Source organism: Ovis canadensis, chromosome 14, assembly GCF_042477335.2.
Source record: "Ovis canadensis isolate MfBH-ARS-UI-01 breed Bighorn chromosome 14, ARS-UI_OviCan_v2, whole genome shotgun sequence".
In the NCBI taxonomy this organism is placed as follows: Eukaryota; Metazoa; Chordata; class Mammalia; order Artiodactyla; family Bovidae; genus Ovis; species Ovis canadensis.
Genome location: NC_091258.1, coordinates 28,364,699 through 28,387,310, shown reverse-complemented (window position 1 = coordinate 28,387,310; position 22,612 = coordinate 28,364,699). Strand labels below are relative to the sequence as shown.

The 22,612-nt window shown below is 40.6% G+C and overlaps 1 protein-coding gene and 1 long non-coding RNA gene across 2 annotated transcripts in view; one reads left to right on the top strand and one right to left on the bottom strand.

Annotated features, from left to right (window-relative positions):
* Positions 1-4,185: 4,185 nt before the first annotated feature.
* Positions 4,186-19,243, bottom strand: LOC138418426 (uncharacterized). Its single transcript, XR_011248557.1, has 4 exons — positions 19,184-19,243; positions 8,360-8,556; positions 6,277-6,592; positions 4,186-5,659 (listed from the first exon to the last, which is right to left on the bottom strand). It is a non-coding gene; the product is annotated as an uncharacterized lncRNA (long non-coding RNA).
* C14H16orf87 (chromosome 14 C16orf87 homolog) overlaps positions 19,233-22,612 on the top strand; it is a 35,468-nt gene continuing 32,088 nt past the window's right edge. The window contains exon 1 of the mRNA XM_069549784.1: positions 19,233-19,724. Within this exon, the coding sequence (XP_069405885.1) occupies positions 19,374-19,724 (351 nt within the window). The 5' untranslated portion in view covers positions 19,233-19,373. The remainder of the gene's footprint in view (positions 19,725-22,612) is intronic.

Genomic DNA, 22,612 nt, shown 5'->3' with positions numbered 1-22,612 from the left:
TTCCAATCCCAAAGAAGGGCAATCAATGCCAGAGAATGTTCAAACTACTGCATAATTCCACTCATTTTGCATGCTAGCAAGGTAATGCTCAAAACTGTTCAAGCTAGACTTCAATAGTTTGTGAACTGAGAACTTCCATATATATAGGCTGGATTTAAAAAAGGCAGAGGAACCAGAGATCAAATTGCCAACATACACTGGATCATAGGAAAAGCAAGAGAATTTCAGAAAAAAAATCTCCTCTGCTTCATTGACTACACTAAAGTCTTTGACTGTGTGGATCACAATAAATGGAAAATTCTTAAACAGATGGGAATACCAGATCACTTTATCTGCCTCCTGAGAAATCTGTATACAGGTCAAGAAGCAACAGTTAGAAATGGACACTGAACAACAAAGCGTTCAAAACTGGGAAAGGAGTATATCAAAGCTGTATATTGTCAGCCTGCTTCTTTAACTTATACGCAGAATACATCATGTGAAATGCTGGGCTGGATGAAGCTCAAGATGGAGTCCAGAAAGCTGGGAGAAATACCAATAACCTCAGATATGCAGATGAAACCACCCTTATGGCAGAAAGCAAAGAGGAACTAAAAAGCCTCTGGATGAAGGTGAAAGAAGAGAGTGAAAAGCTGGCTTAAAACTCAACATTCAGAAAACTAAGATCATAGCATCTGGTTCTGTGACTTTATGGCAAATAGATGGGGAAACAATGAAAACAGTGAGAGACTTTTATTTTCTTGGGCTCCAAAATCCCTGTGGATGGTGACTGCAGCCATGAAATTAAAAGACTCTTGCTCCTTGGAAGAAAAGCTATGACTAAATGAATAGTGTATTAAAAAGCAAAGACATTATTTTGCTGACAATGGTCCTTATAGTCAAAGTTATGGTTTTTCCAGTAGTCATGTATGGATGTGAGAGCTGGACTATAAAGAAGGTTGAGCACTGAAGAACTGAAGCTTTCAAACTGTGGTGCTGGAGAGGACTCTTAAGAGTCCCTTGGACAGCAAGGAGATCAAACCAGTCAATCCCAAAGGAAAGCAACCCTGAATATTCACTGCAAGGACTGATGCTGAAGCTCCAATATTTGGTCATCTATGAGAAGAGCTGACTCACTGGAAAAGACCCTGATGCTGGGAAAGATTGAAGGTAGGAGGAGAAGGAGACGACAGAGGACAAGATGTTTATATGGCCTCAGTGGACATGAGTTTGAGCAAACTCCAGGAGATGGTGGTCAAGCAGGCCTGGCATGCTGCAGTCCATGGGGCTGCAATGAGTTGGACACAACTGTGCAACTGAACAACAACAAAAATGTTGTATATCCATATAATGAAATATTATTTGACAATAAACGGAGAGGAAATAATGATTTATGCTACAATGTGAATGACTTGAAAATATACCATGTGAAAGAAGTAGTCATGAACGATCACATACTGTAGGATTCCAATTATAGGAAATACCTACATAGGCAAATTTATAGACAGAAAATAGATTTACAGTTCAGGACTGGGAAATGGATAGAGGGAGAATGTGGAATAAATTTAATGGGTACAGAGTTTTTTTATGGAAGGTGGAGCAAAAAAATGTTCTAAAATTAGATCAACAGCACTGTGAACACTAAAAACCACTGAAGTATACTTCATTATAATTTTTGTTCCATTTGTTGTTTTCTTAAGGCTTCCCAGTAATTCCATGTGATCTGGCTGGCTGTCTTCAGGATTAAATATTCTTTCTTTAAGGTAACTGTTAAATCTTGCCCTAAGCAAAGGGCCTCTCAGGTTAATGCAGAGTCTATTAGGATTTATTCTTGTTTGTTTCTTCCATTTTTATTGAGATGTAATTGACATCATGATGATGTGATCACTAATCTAGAGCCAGACATCTTGGAATGTGAAGTCAAGTGGGCCTTAGAAAGCATCACTACGAACAAAGCTAGTGGAGGTGATGGAATTCCAGTTGAGCTATTTCAAATCCTGAAAGATGATGCTGTGAAAGTGCTGCACTCAATATGCCAGCAAATTGGGAAAACTCAGCAGTGGCCACAGGACTGGAAAAGGTCACTTTTCATTCCAATTCCAAAAAAAGGCAATGCCAAAGAATGCTCAAACTACTGTACAATTGCACTCATCTCACATGATAGTAAAGTAATGCTCAAAATTCTCCAAGCCTGGCTTCAGCAGTATGTGAACCGTGAACTTCCTGATGGTCAAGCTGGTTTTAGAAAAGGCAGAGGAACCAGAGATCAAATTGCCAACATCCGCTGGATCATGGAAAAAGCAAGAGAGTTCCAGAAAAACATCTATTTCTGCTTTATTGACTATGCCAAAGCCTTTGACTGTGTGGATCACAATAAACTGTGGAAGATTCTGAGAGATGGGAATACCAGACCACCTAACCTGCCTCTTGAGAAATCTGTATGCAGGTCAGGAAGCAACAGTTAGCACTGGACATGGAACAACAGACTGGTTCCAAATAGGAAAAGGAGTACGTCAAGGCTGTATATTTTCACCCTGCTTATTTAACTTATATGCAGAGTACATCATGAGAAATGCTGGACTGGAAGAAACACAAGCTGGAATCAAGATTGCCGGGAGAAATATCACTAACCTCAGATATGCAGATGACACCACCCTTATGGCAGAAAGTGAAGAGGAGCCAAAAAGCCTCTTGATGAAAGTGAAAGAGGAGAGTGAAAAAGTTGGCTTAAAGCTCAACATTCAGAAAACGAAGATCATGGCATCCGGTCCCATCACTTCATGGGAAATAGATTTGGAAACAGTAGAAACAGTGTCAGACTTTATTTTTTTGGGCTCCAAAATCACTGCAGATGGTGACTGCAGCCATGAAATTAAAAGACGCTTACTCCTTGGAAGAAAAGTTATGACCAACCTAGATAGCATATTCAAAAGCAGACATTACTTTGCCGACTAAGGTCCGTCTAGTCAAGGCTATGGTTTTTCCAGTGGTCATGTATGGATGTGAGATTTGGACTGTGAAGAAGGCTGAGCACCGAACAATTGGTGCTTTTGAACTGTGGTGTTGGAGAAGACACTTGAGAGTCCCTTGGACTGCAAGGAGATCCAACCAGTCCATTCTGAAGGAGATCAACCCTGGGATTTCTTTGGAAGGACTGATGCTGAAGCTGAAGCTCCAGTACTTTGGCCACCTCATGTGAAGAGTTGACTCATTGGAAAAGACTCTGATGCTGGGAGGGATTGAGGGCGGGAGGAGAAGGGGACGACAGGATGAGGTGGCTGGATGGCATCAATGACTTGATGGACGTGAGCCTGAGTGAACTCCGGGAGTTGGTGATGGACAGGGAGGCCTGGTGTGCTGCGATTCATGGGGTCACAAAGAGTCGGACACAACTGAGCGACTGAACGAACTGAACTGAATTGATATACAGCGTAAGTTTAACATGTGCAGCACAAATATTTGACTCAGATACATCATGAAATGACTACCACAATAAGTTTGGTGAATATCCATTATTTCATATAGATACTAAATAAAAGAAAGAAAAATTTTTCTTCTGATGAGAATTTTTAGGATTTACTCTCCTAACAACTTTCATATGTAACATACAGCAGTGTTAATTATATTTACCATGTTGTACATTACATCACAGGTGGCACTAGTGGTAAAGAACCAGCTTGCCAGTGCAAGAGACAAAAGAGATGCGGATTGATCCCTGGGTCGGGAAGATCTCCTGGAGGATGGCATGGCGTGGCAACCCACTCCAGTATTTTTGCTTGGAAAATCCCATGGACAGAGGAGCCTGGTGGGCTACAGTCCATAGGATCAATGACTCAACACGACTGAAGCAACTAAGGAAGCAAATGTATGCACATTACATCCCTAGTACTAATTTATCTTATAATTGGAAATGTGTACTTTTTGTGTACTTCATCCAATTCCCCCACCCTTCTCTATAAGACTCTGGTAAACACAAATAGGTGACTCATTGGAAGAGACTCTGATGCTGGGAGGGATTGGGAGCAGGAGGAGAAGGGGACGACAGAGAATGAGATGGCTGGATGGCATCACTGACTCGATGGAGGTGAGTCTGAGTGAACTCCGGGAGTTGGTGATGGACAGGGAGGCATGGCGTGCTGCGATTCATGGGGTCGCAAAGAGTCGGACACAACTGAGCGACTGAACTGAATTGAACTGAAACACAAATATGATCTCTTAAGTCTTTGTTTTTGACATGTAATTGGCCTACAACACAGTGTTAGTTCCTAGTATACAACATAGTGATTCAGTACTTCTGTACATTACAAAATGATCACCACAATAAGTCTAGTTACCATCTGGCATCATACAGCCATATACATTATTATTGACTGTATTCCCTACACTCTGCATTTAATACCTTTGTTTGTTCAGTCACTCAGTTGTGTCCGACTCTTTGCAACCCCATGGACTGCAGCATGCCAGGCTTCCCTGTTCTTCACCATCTCCTGGAGCTTACTCAAACTCATGTCCATTGAGTCAGTGATGCCATCCAACCATCTCATCCTCTGATGTCCCTTTCTCCTGCCTTCGACCTTTCCCAGCACCAGGGTCTTTTCTAATGAGTCAGCTTTTTGCATCAGGTGGCCGAAGTATTGGAGCTTCAGCTTCAGCATCAGTCCTTCCAGTGAATATTCACAGTTGATTTCCTTTAAGATTGACTGGTTTGATCTTGCAATCCAAGGAACTCTCAAGAGTCTTCTCCAACACCACAGTTTAAAAGCATCAATTCTTTGGTGCTCAGCCTTCTTTATGGTTCAACTCTCACATTGATATGTGACTACTGGAAAAACCATACCTTTGACTATATAGACCTTTATTGGAAACGTAACGTCTCTGCCTTTTTAATATGCTCTCTTGGCTTGTTATAACTTTTCTTCTAGAGCATCTTTTAATTTCATGGCTGCAGTCACCGTTCACAGTGATTTTGGTGTCCAAGAAAATAGAGTCTGTCATTGTTTCCATTTTTCCCCCATCTATTTGCTATGAAGTGATGGGACCAAACGCCATGATCTTCGTTTTTAGAATGTTGAGTTTTGGGGAATTCCCTATATTCTGAGTATTAATCTCTTGTCAGATACACGATTTGCAAACATTTCCCCCCATTTTGTAGGTTGTCTTTCCCTTTTCTTTTTTATTTATTTGGCTGTGTCTTGTCTTAGTTTCGACAGATGGGATCTTCATTGTATCCTGTAGACCTTTGCTTACAGCTCATAGACTCTTGGTTGTAGCTCAAGCAGGCTTAGTTGTTCCAAGGCATGTAGGATCTTATTTTCCAGACCAGAGATCAAACCCATTGTCCCCTGCATTGCAAGGCGCATTCTTAAACACCGGACCACTGGGGAAGTCCTTTTCCCTTTTTTATACTGTCTTTTGATACACAAAATTCTTAAATTTTATGAAGCCCGATTTATCTACGTTTTGTTAATTTGTATTAATTGTGGTAAGGTGGTTCAGATGGCAAAGAATCCGCCTGCAGTGCAGAAGACCAGGGTTTGATCTCTGGGTTGGGAAGATCCACTGGAGAAGGGAATGGCTACCCACTCCAGTATTCTTTGCTGGAGAATTCCATGGACAGAGGAGCCTAATGGGCTACAGTCCATCGAGTCCCAAAGAGTCAGACACAACTGAGCCACTTTCACTGCAAAACAAAATATAAAGTTTACCATCTTAACCATTTTTAAATATGTAGTTTAGAAGTAGCAAGTATATATATATATATATATATATATATATATATATATATATATATACATCTTTGTGCCACTGATCTCTGGAACTAGTTTATCTACCAAATCTGAAACTCTATACTCCTTAAACAACATCTTCCCATTTTTCCCTCCCCTCAGCCTCTGGTAACCTACCTCTATTTTACTTTCTATCTCTGTGAATATGATTACTCTATGTACCTCATATACCTTTTGTGACTGGTATATTTCACTTAGCATAATGTATTCAGGGTTCATCCATTTTGTAGCATGTGACTTAGTTTATTTCTTTTTAGGCTGAATAATGTTCCACTGGGTATTTACCATATTTTGTTTATCCATTCATTGTTTGAATGACATTTGGGTTGCTTTTACTTTTTGGCTATTGTGAATAATGCCACCATGAATTTGGGTGTACAAATATCTGAGATACTGCTTTCAATTCTTTTCAGTTCCCACAGTGGAATTACTGGATCATATGGTAATTCTATTTTTAATTTTTTAAGGAACCAATATACTGTTTTCCATAGTGGCTGCATCATATTCTTACCAGCAGTACCCAAGTGTTCCAATTTCTCTGTATCTTTGCCAACTCTTGTTATTTTCCATGATTTTGTTGTTGTTGTTAGCAGCTTTCTTGATGAAAGGTTGTTGCTGAACGAAAAGACGGCAGGATTCTTGGCCTCTAGAGGAGAAGAATTCTATCCAGGGCCAGAGACGAGGCTTGATTGCTCAGAGCTTTTGTGTAATAAAGTTTTATTAAAGTATAAAGGAGATAGAGAAAGCTCTTGACATAGGCATCAGAAGGGGGCAGAAAGAGTACCCCCTTGTTAGCTTCAGCTGGATGTTATATAGTCACTAGCAGTCTGTTAATGAAAGAAAGAGATGTCTTAAAACTCAGAATGGCACCAGGCCCCTCACCCATAAGATGCATTTTGGGATAATCTTGGCACCAGAAGATTCACCCCAGGCCATAAAATGATTAACTTGAATCTTGTATAAGGGCAGATTACCATACAAATAGTTTCATTTACATAGATTAGGGGAACAATAGCTAAGTATAACATACTGGTTTGTCAAGTAGGTTCTGAGCCATTAGGAGGAACCAACTTGAAGACAGAGTTTGGGGTAAATGTATAGTACATTAGCATAGCTTAAGACAAACATTTCCATAAGAAAAATGCATTGGTTAACTCAAGGTTTGAGAATAGTTAACTTCAGTGAAACCAGGTGTTATTACGGTAACACAGTATTTTAAGAAAAACCTCCTTTTAAATTTGTATAGAGAAGAAAAAAATATCACTAGTTTGTTTCCTCCTGCCACTTAAGAGAGATAAAAATGTCTGACACTTGCAGGCTATTTCCTCCGTTTGGAGACCCCTGGCCTTTCTGCCTGTTACCCTCTCACTGATGGGTGTGAGGTGATTATCTTATTGTGGTTTTGATTTGCATTTCCCTAATGATTAGTGATGTTGAGCATTTTTTCATATGCCTGTTGGCCATGTGTGTATGTTTGTTGGAGAAATATTTATTCAGGTCCTTTGCCCATCTTTTAAAATCAGGTAATTTTTTTGTTGTTGAATTGTAAGAGTTCTTTATATATTCTGAATATTTAACCATTTATTAGATATATGATTTTTAATTATTTCTTCTATTCTATAGGTTGCCTTTTCACTCTGTTGATTGTGTCCTCATCACTGAAGTTTTAAATTTTGATGTAGTTAAATTTATCTATTTTTACTTTTGTTGTCCTTGTAATATTATTTAAAAGTTCACTTCAATCCACTGCTAACATAAACTAGCTCCTCTATAATCATGGTGTAGAAAATAAGGCTAACTGTGACTTAAAATCCAGAAGCATTAAAAGAAAAGATTTATAAATTTCACTAAATTCAATTCTTGCATGACAAAAATTCCATAAACAAAGTTTGTGGGGAAAAATATTCACAATCTATGCCATAAAATGATAATTTTTTAGATGAGAATACTACTACAATTCTTATTGGAGTATAGTTGATTTATAATATTGTTTCTGCTATATAAATAGTGTGTGTGTATATATATATATATATATATATTAGGTTCTTTTTGTATATAGGTCATTATATAGTATTGGGTAGAGTTTCCTGTACTTTATAGTCAGTCCTTATTAATTTTTTAATGTATAAAGAGGTCTTAAAAATTGAGAGACAAAATTCTAACAACCGGAGATAAAAATGGTAATTAGACACTTTGTTGGTGAAACTGTGGGGAAACAGGCACTGTCATACATTGCTTGTGAGAATACAAATTGCTCTAACTCTTCTGAAGAGAGATTTGGCAATACCTAAAAAATGTTACATAGTATTTTTTTTAGTATTTATTTACCTTTTGACCCAGCAAGACCATTTCTGAGAATCTACCATGAAGATATATCTCCAGCAATATGAAAACACATGCAGATATATACTGCAGCATTGTATGTAACTGCAAAATATTGGATACAATCTGAATGCCTGTACATAGGAAAGTAATTAAACTGGTATATCTGTACAGTGGAGTAATAGAGTTATATTTTAAAAATAGGATAATCTTTATTAATTTATCTGGAGTGTTTTCCAGAATACCAGTTCAGTTCAGTCACTCAGTCGTACCTGACTCTTTGCAACTTCATTGACTGCAGTATGCCAGGCTTCCTTGTTCTTCACCAAGTCCCAGAGCTTGCTCAAACTCATGTCCATCGAGTCGGTGATGTTATCCAACCATCTCATCCTCTGTCAACACCTTCTCTTCCTGCCTTCAATCTTTCCCAGCATCAGGGTCTTTTCCAATGAGTCAGTTCTTTGCAGTTCTTTCCAAAATATAGTTAAGTAAAAAAAAAAAAATCAAGCATAATAGTATTTATAGTATCCTACCTTTCATGTAAGAAAGGAGACATAAGACAATACATATATGTAGTTGTTCATTTGTCCAAAATCAATGCCAGCAGGGTTAAACCACAAAGTGAGGTGACTGGTAATCTATAGGGCTGTAGGGAAATGGAGAGATGGGAACTGGGTAGTGGAATGAGAAAAGAGTAACGCTGAATAGGATGGGGAAGAAAAGAACCAACCCAAGTAATTATGGAAAATACTATCTTGAGTAGATACAGTAACGTTAGACATCAAAGAACCGTGGATTAATGCTGTAATCTAGTCAGTAAATGTATTTCTCACAGGGGTATAGATTAACAATTCTGTGCTTTATGTGTATACTCAAACTGAACAAACAGGTAAATATGTTTTAGATAAGAACTGGGTTTTTCATAAGGAGAGGAAGAGGCTAAAATGACCTCTTTTGGGTTGGACTGGAATCCGAGCTATCACTATATGTGTCAGTTAGTATGCATACATATTTCTCCTAACTGTTCAGTGTGAGGAACTAGAAGTGATGACACCTCAGCAGGAATGAAGAAACTTTATTACTTTATGTAACGTTATTACATCCAATTTTTAAGTATGAGTCTTCAATAAAAGGAACCAGGGATCTTTAGAGAAGAGGTCAATTACAGGACTAAGATGGGATAAAGGTGTTTGGAAAATCTTTAGGCATGCCAGATAATTTTTATTTTATTTTATTTTATTTTTTTTTAGAGAAAGAAATGGGAGAATATTGCTGAAAGAACACAGGAGCCAAACTAAAGGAGTTCCTAATGGCCAAAGCTGGAATAGTTTGAGCAAAAGACATAATGTTATCAACTGAATTAATAAAGTATAATATCCATGAGCCCTACTGATAAAAATTTTAAAATGAGGGGAAAGGGACAGTTCTTCCTTCATAGCAGAACTTTAGTTTAATAACTGTGGAAGAACTGTAGGAAATAGAAAACCAGCATTAGCTAAACAGTAATTTTTGTTGCAGACAAGATGAACTGATAGGCAGTAAAATCAGTGAGTGAAAATTCGAGGAAAATGAAAGTTTTGTAACAGAATCTAAGTATACAATTTTGTATATGTTCAGTTTTCTTTGACAATTGAGTTTTTATTGTTTATTTTCTCTACAGATGTGAACAATACCACGTCTTTGAAAGTTACAAATACTTTTTAAAATATAAATTTAAACTAGCTCATAGTGCAGACATGGCAAGTAGAAATATCAATTCTGTCTTTGGGAAAGGCTCTGTTAGTGAAAGGCTCTGTTAGTGCTGGATGTTAGTTTGAAAAATTTTGTTCTGGGGATCTGAGTCTGAAAAATGAGCCTTTGGGGAAACCCAAATCTGTTTTAAATGAAGATCAGTTGAGAGCTATGATAGAAGCTAACCCCAAAACAGCAATTCAAAGTCTTGCAGCAGACTTAGGAGTTTCTGCTACAATAATTTGACACCTGGCTGCAATAGGAAAGGTAAAAAAAAATGGACATGTGGGCAGGTACCACACCAGTTAACGAATGATCATAAACTCAGATGGTTAGAGATATTCTCATCTCTTAAGATTTGAAAGAACAGAGACATATTTGGGAGAGGATCATAAGCTTTGACAAAAAGTGACATCGAAAGTGATCTGGACGATGGATAGATGTTGATGAAGTTCCCAAACATGTGTTCAAACCATCACTGTAATCAAAAAGGTTCTGGTAATGGTATGGTGGTCTACAATGACTATTTTATTACTGCTTTTTAACCCAGGTATAACTAATGGTAGCATCTTATTGCCAAAAAGTTGAAATTATATATAAAAAGTTTATCTAAAAGTACTCCGTATTGGTTAGCAGACATGAACCTATATTTTTCCATGACATCTGACCACAGAAATCACAAACCACCATGGAGAAGTTAATTGAGCTAAGAAATTTTACCACATTCATCATATTTACCTGACTTTTTTTCAACCAATTACCACCTTTCCTGTCATTTGGAACTCTAAGAAACAAAACTTTCTCCAATTGAGAAGCAGTAATTGGAGGATTTGAATAAATATTAATAATGCTGAATTTTATAAATATAGTATATACCATTTAATATTGGGGGAAACTTATCAGTTGGGGAAAGCAGTTAATGCTAACAGTGTATATTTTTGTTGAGTATAGCATTTTTTGTCCAAAATACTTAACATTTTCATTTAGCCCATAAAAAGGCAATTTCATGTGGTTCAACTTGATACCTTCTCAGACCCTGGCAGAACATGAATATGGAAAGGAACCTAAGGTGCTGGAAAACTACAAGCTGCCCCTGAGTTTTGGGCTTTTTCACTGGAGGAATGTGGAGCCCAGAGTGGATGTGTATGTGAAAGATGCTTAGGAGTCCGTCATGCAAAGGTCCAAGTAAAGGGGGTTCCAGAGAGATGAACTGCCTCATCAGAGACTCTCAGAAAATATTTTTTCACTAAAGAAATGAAAGCATGTTTCTAATACTAAATGCCATGCACACATGGCTCAGTGATGCTTTTGGATGATAACACTCATTCTGTCACACAGAGCCAATCCTTTCATTCATATACTTTCCATTCTGATTTTATTATTTTTTAAAATGTAGGTGGCCTGTTAGATGCCATAGCTAATGGCCTGTTTATGATTTTGTAACCAGATTGCAGTTATTCTTTGTGGCATCCAGGGATTAAGTTATGATAAAGATACTGGGATGGTCCTTTTCCTGCCTCTTTCCCTGCTGACAACTTGCTATGTCTAATCCATGAAAGAGAGGAGAGTTAAGGAATCTTGAAAGGTAAGAGGTAAGAGGACATCTTGGAATGAATCTTTACCTGGAGGGGGAGAGAGACACTGAAAGGGAGGGAAGGAGAGAAATGGAGGAAGACATGGAATGGAAATTCCCTAAAGTAAAATTGACTATGATCCCAGGGATTAAGGACAATGGGACGTATTACTGCAGAAAGGGGGAAAAAGGTGTTCTTTCCTTGGGGTAGGTGCAATCCTGCACCATGACACAAGGCTTGGTGAGCAGAGCATAGCGTGCTTCCAGTCTTAATTTATTTCCTTTGCTGGATGCCCTGGTTGGGAGTCACATGCTCATTGTACTACTACATCTATGGGTTTACCAAGGAATCTACAGTTTCTGTGGACTCTTGCTTACTCCCAGGACAGTGAAGCTTCTGATTTAGTTCAGACTGATGGGGTAAGAGGACTAAGACCAGAAGTGTGGGAAGGACTTTATTTCAAAGGCAGCACAGTCCAGTCCAGTTCAGTGGCTCAGTCATGTCTGACTCTTTGCAACCCCATGGATTGTAGCACGCCAGGCTTCCCTGTCCATCACTAGCTCCCAGAGCTTGCTCAAACTCATGTCCATCGAGTCATGAGTGATGTCCAACCATCTCATCCTCTGCCATCCCCTTCTGCCTTCAGTCTTTCCCAGGATCAAGGTCAGGGTGAGGATAAATGGTAACAGGGCGAGAGGCAGTGGCTTGGCCATTGTGAAAGAAAGTGTTGTAAAGTTACTTACTCTGGATGGTAGTTGTTCTGTGACCCACTGATCCTTCCCTCAGTTCTCAGACACCCTGTCAGATTTCCAGAGCTGGATGCTGAATTTTGGTCTAAAATAATCAGTGGATGTCCTTGTCTAGCCCAGATGAGTGATTCTGGTATAGGTAGGAAAACCAAACAGAAGCAGTGAAGTGTAATGAGACAGGAAAAGGAGCAAATATAGGATGGTGAGCTATCTGAGCCATCTTTCCTATCACCTCCAAGAAGGGATGTAGACCTGAGAGACAAAAATGTTTGTTTGGGGACATGGATCCAGTTGTGCCTGAAACTGGTACTACTATTCATGTTTTTTGGTTATGTGAGCCAGTAACCCTTTTTGTTTAAGCCATTTTGATTTGGGTTCTTTGTTTGGCAAAAAAAAAAAAAAAGAAACCAAAACACTCCTGACTGATAATGCTCCCTGAGCCTTACTTTATTTAACTGTATACTCTGCAGGATTTGGGGAGGAAGACGAACATAATGTAAGGATAGGCACAGAGTAGATGCCCAATAAGCAGTATTTAATACTATGGGAGAAAAAGAAAAAGGAGGCAAAGCAAGGCATGGGACACCTCTGGAGGCCCCTCTGTGTCTAGGGCAAGCCAGTGGGCTGAGTTCGGTGCTCAGTTGCTGGGGTCCAGCCCCGGTGGATCCAGGGTGATTCGAAGGTGGGGGGATGGAGTCGGCGTCTTTGGAAAAATACATATTTAATCACAGATATAGAGAGATTAGAAATGGATAGTGTAGTAGGAAGATTCGTAGAGAAAAGGAGGCTGAATAACTTGGATTACGTGGAATAGCATCCATGCTCCAGATGGGAATTCAGCCAGAAAAACCGGGAGCAAGAGAGAAGCGACATGGGGGAATCAGTCTTTCTGGAAACTGATCCGATTTCTTTATTTTTGGGTTTGCTTATATACCTTTTGTTACACATAGGGATGAATACAGAGTCGTGCGGGGGTCAGCAGTCCTGACCTTTATCAAAATCAGGTGCTTCACATAAATGTATAAAAAAAAAAGGTCTTAGGAATATTACATCATCTTCTGGCCATGAGTGAGACCTGCTGACATTTTATGATCCTTTCTTTCTGATAACCAAAAAACTTATTTCTTCCAAGGGTGTTTTTTCTTAAACCAGGCACCACCCTCCAAATAAAGTTACATTCCTATAGGGTGAGGGTGTAGTGAGTTACAATCAAGAAAGGAATTTATTCAACCCAAGGTTAACATGATTAGTCTTAAAGGTTAATACTTATTTCTCCTATATGCTTAAAGGTTAATACTTATTTCTTCCTATATGCTAGTTATATTCATTATAAGGGTAGGGAACATGGAGATTTAACAGCAAACATCAGCCCAACAAATGAAAATCCTTTCACCAATGCTCCCCTTAAGATCTATTTAGTCTTAAGATATGATAAAGTTACATTCTTACATAGCAAGGACACAGTGATTTATAACAAAGTACAGTGATCCATTACAAAAGAGAAAATCCATTAACTCAAAAAGTCTAGTATTGCTAACATCAAAAACTACTATATTTCCTTTGCTATACTCCAAATACATTGATTAATATATTCCCAAGTGCCTAAGGAAACAAGAAGAAAAAGTCCTATGCTAATTAAGACTCTCAAAATACTCCAAAACTCTGTGCTGTTTATGGTTGAGAGGTAGTAAACAATCATGTGCCCAGTGGCAGCAGTAAGGATAATCTTGTCACACAAGCTAGTCTGTCAGCAGAGAGGTTTGACCTGAGACATCCTTGTCCCACCCAGAGCAGGGAATTAGCAGCAAGTATTGACACAGCAAATGAAGAGATCCTTCACCAATATAATTCCTAACCAACTATACTAGTAATTTCTAACTCCCCAAAAGAATTTGCCTTTAGTAAGTCTAAAACATCTCATGCCTCTCAGGTTGGGAGGCTGCAAGCAATCCGGACAAACCTATACAGGTGGGCTAGATAACCTTCAGAGGAGTCCGTAAGCTGAAACACTCTTGTCACGCCCAAGAATTTTAATTGCCTTGGAGCTGCACGTTTACTCCTTCTCCAAGAGAAACGGTCATGGGGGAGAGCCCCCCGTAAAGTCAGAGGTGTAGGTGAGAGCATAAAACAGACTCTGGTTTTGGGGTTAGATGCTCGGGAACAGGGGGTTTCCTGAGGCTTGATCACACCTTTGCGTATGCCAAGCCTCGTTCCTCATGACCTTTGCCATGGGCGGAATTCCTCACGCTGGCCCCCGGCACTCAGTGAAGCCGGGTACATGTCTTGAATTGTCCAGAGGTACCCCGCTGTAAAAGAGGGCTGGCCTCTTGAGTTGCTTTGAGCCTGTGGCTTTCCTGCAGTGAGTGCTCCTTGATGCAGTGTGTTATTGGCTTCATGGGGAGAAAAGAAAAGCTCTCTTTCAGGAAAAAGATAGCATTTTCTTTGTCTATTATTTTATATTTCTTTTTTTAAAATCATGGACTGTTCCTTTTTGGAAATCCAGAGTATAGTGTTGTGAACAGAATCAACACAAAATGACTACATTTTCATCATTGTGATGATCATTTCTCCATTGCTTTGGAAAAGTAGGAACTACAGCTTTAAACTTTTAACTCTTTAATTTAGGAGATATATTAGATTTTCAAGAAAAATGAGAAATTTTAAGGAAATCAAGACCTCCCAAGCAGCCAAGTGCTCTCATTCTCCTTTCCAAGAAAAGAAAGAGAAGCTTTAAAGGGCTCCTTGGTAGAAACTTTGAGTATCAAAATAAAGGAATGGAAATGAAGGCTGTTACACCTCACTTTTTCTTAACACCACTCCTCCCCCCCACCCTCCGCAGCTTGGGTATAGTAAAGGGTATAAAAAACAGTTTTGAGGGAATTCCCTGGTGGTCCAGTGGCTAAGACTGCATTTTCACTGCCAAGCCCCTGGGTTTGATCCCTAGTCAGGAAACTAAGATCCCACAAACTGAGTAAGCTCAGCCAAAGAAAAAACATTTAAATGGCCATTTTGGTTTCTCAAGTACATAATCCCTGTATTAAAATATTTATAGTTTCTGCCTGCTCTAATTGCTTACTATGAGACTAGAGCACCTACAGCCACTTATAACAGCACACATAAAAGATCTTAAACAAAGTGAGAAGTAGCATTGAAAGCCAGTGGAAAGCGGACTCTCCAGCACCCATCGTCAATATATCAGATTCTCTCTTCCTCTTCCTCTTGGTGCTTCAGCAACAATAGCTTCCTTTCACTTCCTTTTACCTCAGTTAATTTCCCCATGCTGCTCTTTCTGGTTGAATATTTGCTATTCCTCTTTACCTTGTTAACGCTACCTATCATGCACATTTCTTCCTTGATTACTCCAGGAAGTCCTCCTTGATTATTCTACGCTACCATAGATCAGATCTCCATGTGATGAGGCCCTGGGGCTTGCCAACAATCAAATGAGTGAGCTTAGAAGTGGATCATGTATGGATGTGAGAGTTGGACTGTGAAGAAAGCTGAGCATTGAAGAATTGATGCTTTTGAAGTGTGGTGTTGGAGAAGACTCTTGAGAGTCCCTTGGACTGCAAGGAGATCCAACCAGTCCATCCTAAAGATCAGTCCTGGGTGTTCATTGGAAGGACTGACACTGAAGCTGAAACTCCAATACTTTGGCCACCTGATGCGAAGAGCTGACTCCTTGGAAAAGACCCTGATGCTGGGAAAGATTGAGGGCAGGAGGAGAAGGGGACAACAGAGGATGAGATGGTTGGATGGTATCACTGACTCAATGGACATGAGTTTGGGTGAACGCCAGGAGTTGGTGATGGACAGGGAGGCCTGGCATGCTGCGGTTCATGGGGTTGCATAGAGTCGGACATGACTGAGTGACTGAACTGACTGAGAAGTGGATCTCCCCATCGTTGAGCACTCAGATGAGATTGTAAAACCACATCTGCATTCCTGACTCACAGAAACAGGTATGTTTTAAGCCACTGATTTTGGGGGTAATTTGTTATGTAACAATATATAACCAATACCTTATTGTCTCATTGTCATAAGATGGCTGCTTTACCTATATGGCCTCAAGGTGATGCTCCAGAGAGTAAGAAAAGTGTGAAAGGCAAAGGACAAAGAGGTTTTTCTGGACAAGAATTGCTTCATTTTTATCAGGAACTCAGAGCCTTTCCAAAAATCCCACTCAGTGGACTTTGGTTTATATCTTATTGGCCAGCAATAACACCACATGACCCATTCCTACTTAGAAGATGGCTAGAGAGAAGGGGGGAACCTGGATAGAGTCTGCATCAGTCAACTGTCAGTGTGTGCCAAAAACCCCACAGAGATAAAGACCTCTTCCTTACCCACACAAACCAAGTGCCCTTTTGGGGAGAGTTTCCTAAAAAGGACCTAGTCAAATGAAATTTTCAGAAAACTTCTCAAGGCCAGGATTACAGGACCTGGGTTCCCAATTCATGCCCTACACCATTCTCCAAGGAAAACTGAGGTACTATCTTCCTCTGTTACTTCTATTCCTCCATTTCTTTGTATTAGAAGTTTGAGAGTCATCCTGGAAACGTCCATGGCCGCTGCTCTCCACCAACAAAATAGCTCCTTAAGTTTTACTAACACTATGGCCTTCATATTTTTTAAATTCCTCTCCACTACTGTCCATCCTCTCCCCATGCCTCAGGTCTTAAGACCTGAGGTGTTTTACTGGTCCAATCATTATCAACTTCAAATATAATCCTGTTAATTCCCCAAAATAAAACCTCTACTGCCCCACTGCACTCAGGAAGAAGCCCAAACTCCCTCCCATGGTAGCAAAGACCCTGTCTGCACAGCTGGGTATGATCCACATCACCAGTCTTAACTCTGTCTTACACTTGGTGTACTCACAACACCAAGCTACTGACTTCTCTGCCTTTGCTTACTCTGTCTCATCTGCCTGGTGGTTTCTCACCTCTGATTGGGCAACTCCACCTGACTTCCTTCAGTTCAGTCGCTCAGTCATGTCCGACTCTTTGCGACCCCATGAACCACAGCACACCATGCCTCCCTGTCCATCACCAACTCCTGGAGTTTACCCAAACTCCTGTCCATCAAGTCGGTGATGCCATCCAGCCATCTCATTCTCTGTCGTCCCCTTCTCCTCCTGCCCACAATCCCTCCCAGCATTAGGGACTTTTCCAAGGAGTCAACTCTTCTCATGAGGTGGCCTAAGTATTGGAGTTTTAGCTTCAGCATCAGTCCTTCCAATGAACATCCAGGATTGATCTCCTTTAGGATGGACTGGTTGGATCTCCTTGCAGTCCAAGGGACTCTCAAGAGTCTTCTCCAACACCACACTTCAAAAGCATCAATTCTTCGGCGCTCCGCTTTCTTCACAGTCCAACTCTCACATCCATACATGACCACTGGAAAAACCATAGCCTTGACTAGAAGGACCTTTGTTGGCAAAGTAATCTCTCTGCTTTTTAATATGCTATCTAGGTTGGTCATAACTTTCCTTCCAAAGAGTAAGCATCTTTTAATTTCATGGCTGCAATCACCATCTGCAGTGATTTTGGAGCCCAAAAAAGTAAAGTCTGACACTGTTTCCACTGTTTCCCCATCTATTTTCCATGAAGTGATGGGACTGGATGCCATAATCTTTGTTTTCTGAGTGTTGAGCTTTAAGCCAACTTTTTCACTCTCCTCTTTCACTTTCATCAAGAGGCTTTTTAGTTCCTCTTCACTTTCTGTCATAAGGGTGGTGTCATCTGCATATCTGAGGTTATTGAGATTTCTCCCAGCAATCTTGATTCCAGCTTGTGCTTCCTCCAGCCCAGTGTTTCTCATGATGTACTCTGCATATAAGTTAAATAAGCAGGGTGACAATATACAGCCTTGACGTACTCCTTTTCCTATTTGGAACCAGTCTGTTGTTCCATGTCCAGTTCTAACTGTTGCTTCCTGATCTGCATACAGGTTTCTCAAGAGGCAGGTCAGGTGGTCTGATATTCCCATCTCTTTCAGAATTTTCCAGTTTGTTGTGATCCACACAGTCAAAGGCTTTAGCATAGTCAATAAAGCAGAAATAGATATTTTTCTGGAACTCTCTTGCTTTTTCGATGATCCAGCAGATGTTGGCAATTTGATCTTGGGGATTCAGTACTAGAGATAACTCTACTAGAAAGCCTTTCAGAAACACCAACTCCCTTGACAGTGTGTCAGTTGACCTCCTCAGTAACTGTGTACAAATCCTTTTCTCTTTTGCGGGGGTGGAGGAGTGGGTGGGGGGTGAGGGGTTGTCCTATGTCATATTAGGTTAACCTAGTAGACAATTCACATTAATACAATACTATATGGAATATGTCTCCCTCCTCTTCCTGCCCTCCACTTCCTTTTCTAGTCTCTTAATGTATACGTAACCATAAATACATTTTCATGTTATTTTACACAATCTTAAACAAGGTGTAGAGTACTTTGCTCTTCCAATTAATACTATTTTAGAGATCATTATATCACTTCATATAGAACTATCATTCTTTTGAAAAACTGCAATGATAATTCTGATGTGTGCATACCTAAATTTGCTCAGGCAATTTGTTGGTGGACACCTGGGCTGTTTCTGATTAAGCTGTGCTGCGAAGTGCAACATCTTGGCACAAATGCATTTGAGCACAGCTGGAGAATATATTTTAAATTCTTAGGGAAAATATCTTTTCAAATTCTTAGGGATGTGATTGCAAGATCAAAGGGGAGGTGAATTTTAAATTTTGATATTGTAGTCAACCGAATTACTCCTCCCAACAACTCATTTCCCCTGTATTCGAACGTTAGGCCCTCTACACCTCTAAACTACGCGTTTGAGGACAGGCACCTCCCAGTATTCAAATTTGTCTGGCCGATTTGGCCCTCAATACATATTTGACTTAACGAATTTCATACCTCCGGGTGAAGAGCTCAAGGCTGGCATCTAGCAGACTCATCAGCTGTCTATTATAATTTATCAGTGATTAGACTTGCTAACATTTACTGACGTCTATCAAACGTCGGTATCTGTGCGAAGTCTTACCTCCCACCTGCTTTTTCACTCTCACCTTCTTCCTCCGGGGAAGGGGGCGTGCTCAGCACCAGGACCCGCCCTTTCTGTGCTTTCGTTGGTGGAGCCCGACGCCCGTTACTGCCGAATCCCGGCTAAGCCACGCCCCCACGCCGTTCATCCGGCCGAGAGAAGGCGTGTCCATTGTCCCGTCGGAAAATCCATGCTGTGTCTTCTCGTGAGAATCGAGACCCGCTGGAGGACCGGAGCCGTGTGGGTGGAAGCGTGCTCCGCAGTTCCTTGGAGCCGGCGCCCGCCGCGCCCCGCCTCCTCGACCCTCAGGCTCTGCTTGAGTTCGCGAACGCGCGCGCGCACCCGTCAGAGCCTCGGTTTGGCCAGCGGGGGCCGCGCGGGCAGAGGCTGGGCTGCTGAGGTACGAGGGGCGGAGTCCGAACCGCCGCCACCGCCGCCGCCACTGCTGCTGCCGCCGCCGCCGCCTGAGAGAAGCATGTCTGCAACTCGAGCTAAGAAAGTGAAGATGGCTACCAAATCATGCCCCGAGTGCGACCAACAGGTGGGCGTCGGGGGCCGGGCACCGAACGCGCAGGCCAGCGGGGCGGGTGCGCGCGGGCAGCGGCCGTTGCCCGTGGCCGTTGGCTGTGGAGAGGCCGCCTCGCCGGGGTCCCGGCGGCCGAGCGAGGGGGCCAGCCCTCGGGCTCTGTGGCCACCGCGGGAGCCCCGAACCGGCCCGGCCGAGCCGAGGGGTTGCCGCGGAAGCGCCCGGAGCCGCGGCCCGGCCGGGGTCCACCTGGCGGCGGTCAGACGGGCGAGTGTCGTGCCCTGGGGCTGGGCGTGAGAGGGGGCGTGAGTTTATCCTGAGCGGACGGGGCGACCTGTCCGGAGCCCCCTCGAGTCGCCTGGCCGGCTCCGGTGACAGCGGCAGGAGTGTGGGGCAGCGGCCCCAGTGGACGAGAACCGTCCCTCAGCCCCCTCCTGCCCCGACGAGAGTGCCTGATGTGCGAACTCCCAAGTCAGGGCTCCTGGCTCCCAAATCCCCCTCCTGCCACTCAGGGTTGCTTTGTTCCCATTTCAGATGTGGACGGTGGACCCCCCAAACTATCCCCCCGCCACCTGGGCGGATGCTTAAATGTGACAGTAAGGCCCACAGTGTAATAGTTATAAGTTTTGGCGAAATACGGAGTTTTTTTCTCTTAAAACAGTATTTTTGCCGTAAATAATCGTGAATCTTTTCTGTACATTGTTTTAAATGGAATATAATTGAATTACGTCCCCATTGAAGCCCTTTCTTTCTGGGCGCTCCTCACGTTCCCCTACCCGCCGCGGTATCCACTGTTAAAAATTTAGGATTTCTGCTTCTAGATCTTCTAAAAAATATGTATGTGGTTTTATGAATTTTAAATGACTGCTTTCCACACAGAATTAATGGTGTCATAGCTGTAATGTTTTAAATCTCATTTACTCTTTTAGTTTAAGAGTGCCTCATTTTTCACCCGTTCCTCTAAAACCTTATAATCTAATGAGTTAAAACTCTGAGTTAAAAGCGTTAGTAAGGGCCCTTGTTTCACGCCAACATGCTGATCTGGGTGTGTTTTTTCCTTTTCCACTGGGAGAATTTTTTCAAAATGACTACCTCTCTCCTCCCCCTTTCTTTTTCTTTCTTTCTTTTTAAAATGAGGAATAATTTGAAATGGCTGAAGATTCTTTTAATAAGCTGATTTTAGAGCATTCTTTAAGGAGCAAGCTTAAAGATTGAGCAGATCTTTTAACAGAAAATGTTACATGTTTTATTCAGTATCTTTTATGGGCAATGGTAGAGATACTGATTAGAGGAAGGCTGTGCAAGGAGAATTACGGTTTATTGACTTTATGAATTTATTGAGTATGCATTTTAAAAACAATTTAGCCATGTTTGCCAAATCAAAGTTAAATTTCCAGTCTTAACATTGAACTAAATTTGTTAAATTCTGAAAAAATTGGGCTTCTTTATTTAAGTCTCCTTGTCGAAGATTATTTCAATATTTAAATCATTTCCATTTGTTCCAATTGTGCAGAAATATAAGGTTTACATGGTATGCATTATGCATTCCAGTGTCTTTAGGGCATCAATTAGTGTGAGTCATGACCTTGCAGTACTTGGCATGAAGTTACCTTAACCTGTTTTGAATATCCTGGTTGAAGAAAGAGGAAAGGATTGTAAACTTGTAGGAGTCTTTGTATCTGTTCATCAGAACCTGATCAGCATTTTATTTGGCAATACTGTATTTCATTTTGTTGTTAACACACACAACCCCTCTTCCAGCTCCTATAACAAAATACTGTAGATTGGGTGGCTCAAACAGCAGTAATTTATTTTGTCACAGGCTGGAAGCCCCAAGATCCTGGCAGAAAAGAGAGCTTTCTGACAGCTCTTCTAAGGACACTAATGCCATCATGAGGGCCCCACCCTCATGAACTCATCTAAACCTAATTATCTCATCTCCAGAAACCATTACATTGAGGAGTTGAGGCTTTAACAGATGAATTTATTGCTGGGATGTTTTTGGCAGGGTGGGGACACAATTCACTGCATAGCAAGCTACAACATAATTTAAAATGTTAGTTTGTGTTGTCCTTTATTCTGAATACTTAAGATAACGTAAATGATGACTAATTCAAACTTTTGGTTATTCTTAAAAGCAATTTGTCTTTTATTGAAAGTAACTCAATAGAAGAAAGTAAGATTAATTTTAGCTTTCTAATTATTTGAAAGTATAGATTTCTTATAAATGAGAAAAATTACAACCCCAAAAGACATTTTAAAGAAACTAAAAAAAAAAAAAAATACTACTGGTATTCTAAGTTGCCTGGTGAACATTAAATTACAATTTAGATACAGTTTATAAGCATAAATGTAACATCTTTTTAAAGTTTGAGGAAGTTGCCTCAGCCAAGTAGATTTACATGTGTTCTGTATATGTAAGTTTAAAAATGGGTACAGAGATCAGTAAACAAGAAAGACCTAGATTTTCAGTTGCTTTATAACATCCCCTTTTACATGCCTCTATTGAAAATAAAGTTCTGAAACATCCAAACCACAATACTTTTCATTTTCAACGGGTTTCACATCCACTAATTCAAATTACTGAGCCATTTTGAGTATAGTAGTAGTCAAGATCCTTATTTTTCTGGTGTCTTTGGTGTATGTTTCTGTTTTTGCATTTTTGTTTTCTTCTTTATTAGATCAGCTTTTCCCCCTTTTTTTGGAAAAAAATTTTAGAAAATTTTATGTGACCTTTAGCAAATATGTCTGCTATAGGTAACTTTCCCCTTAGCAACAAAGAATATAAATGTATGCTCCATAAAATGGTTATTTTTTTGAGCTTTTTTAAATCAGTGAAATAATATAGGGCCAGGATTTTGTTTTTTGCAGTTTTTTTTAGAGCTTGTCTTCTAAAACATGTG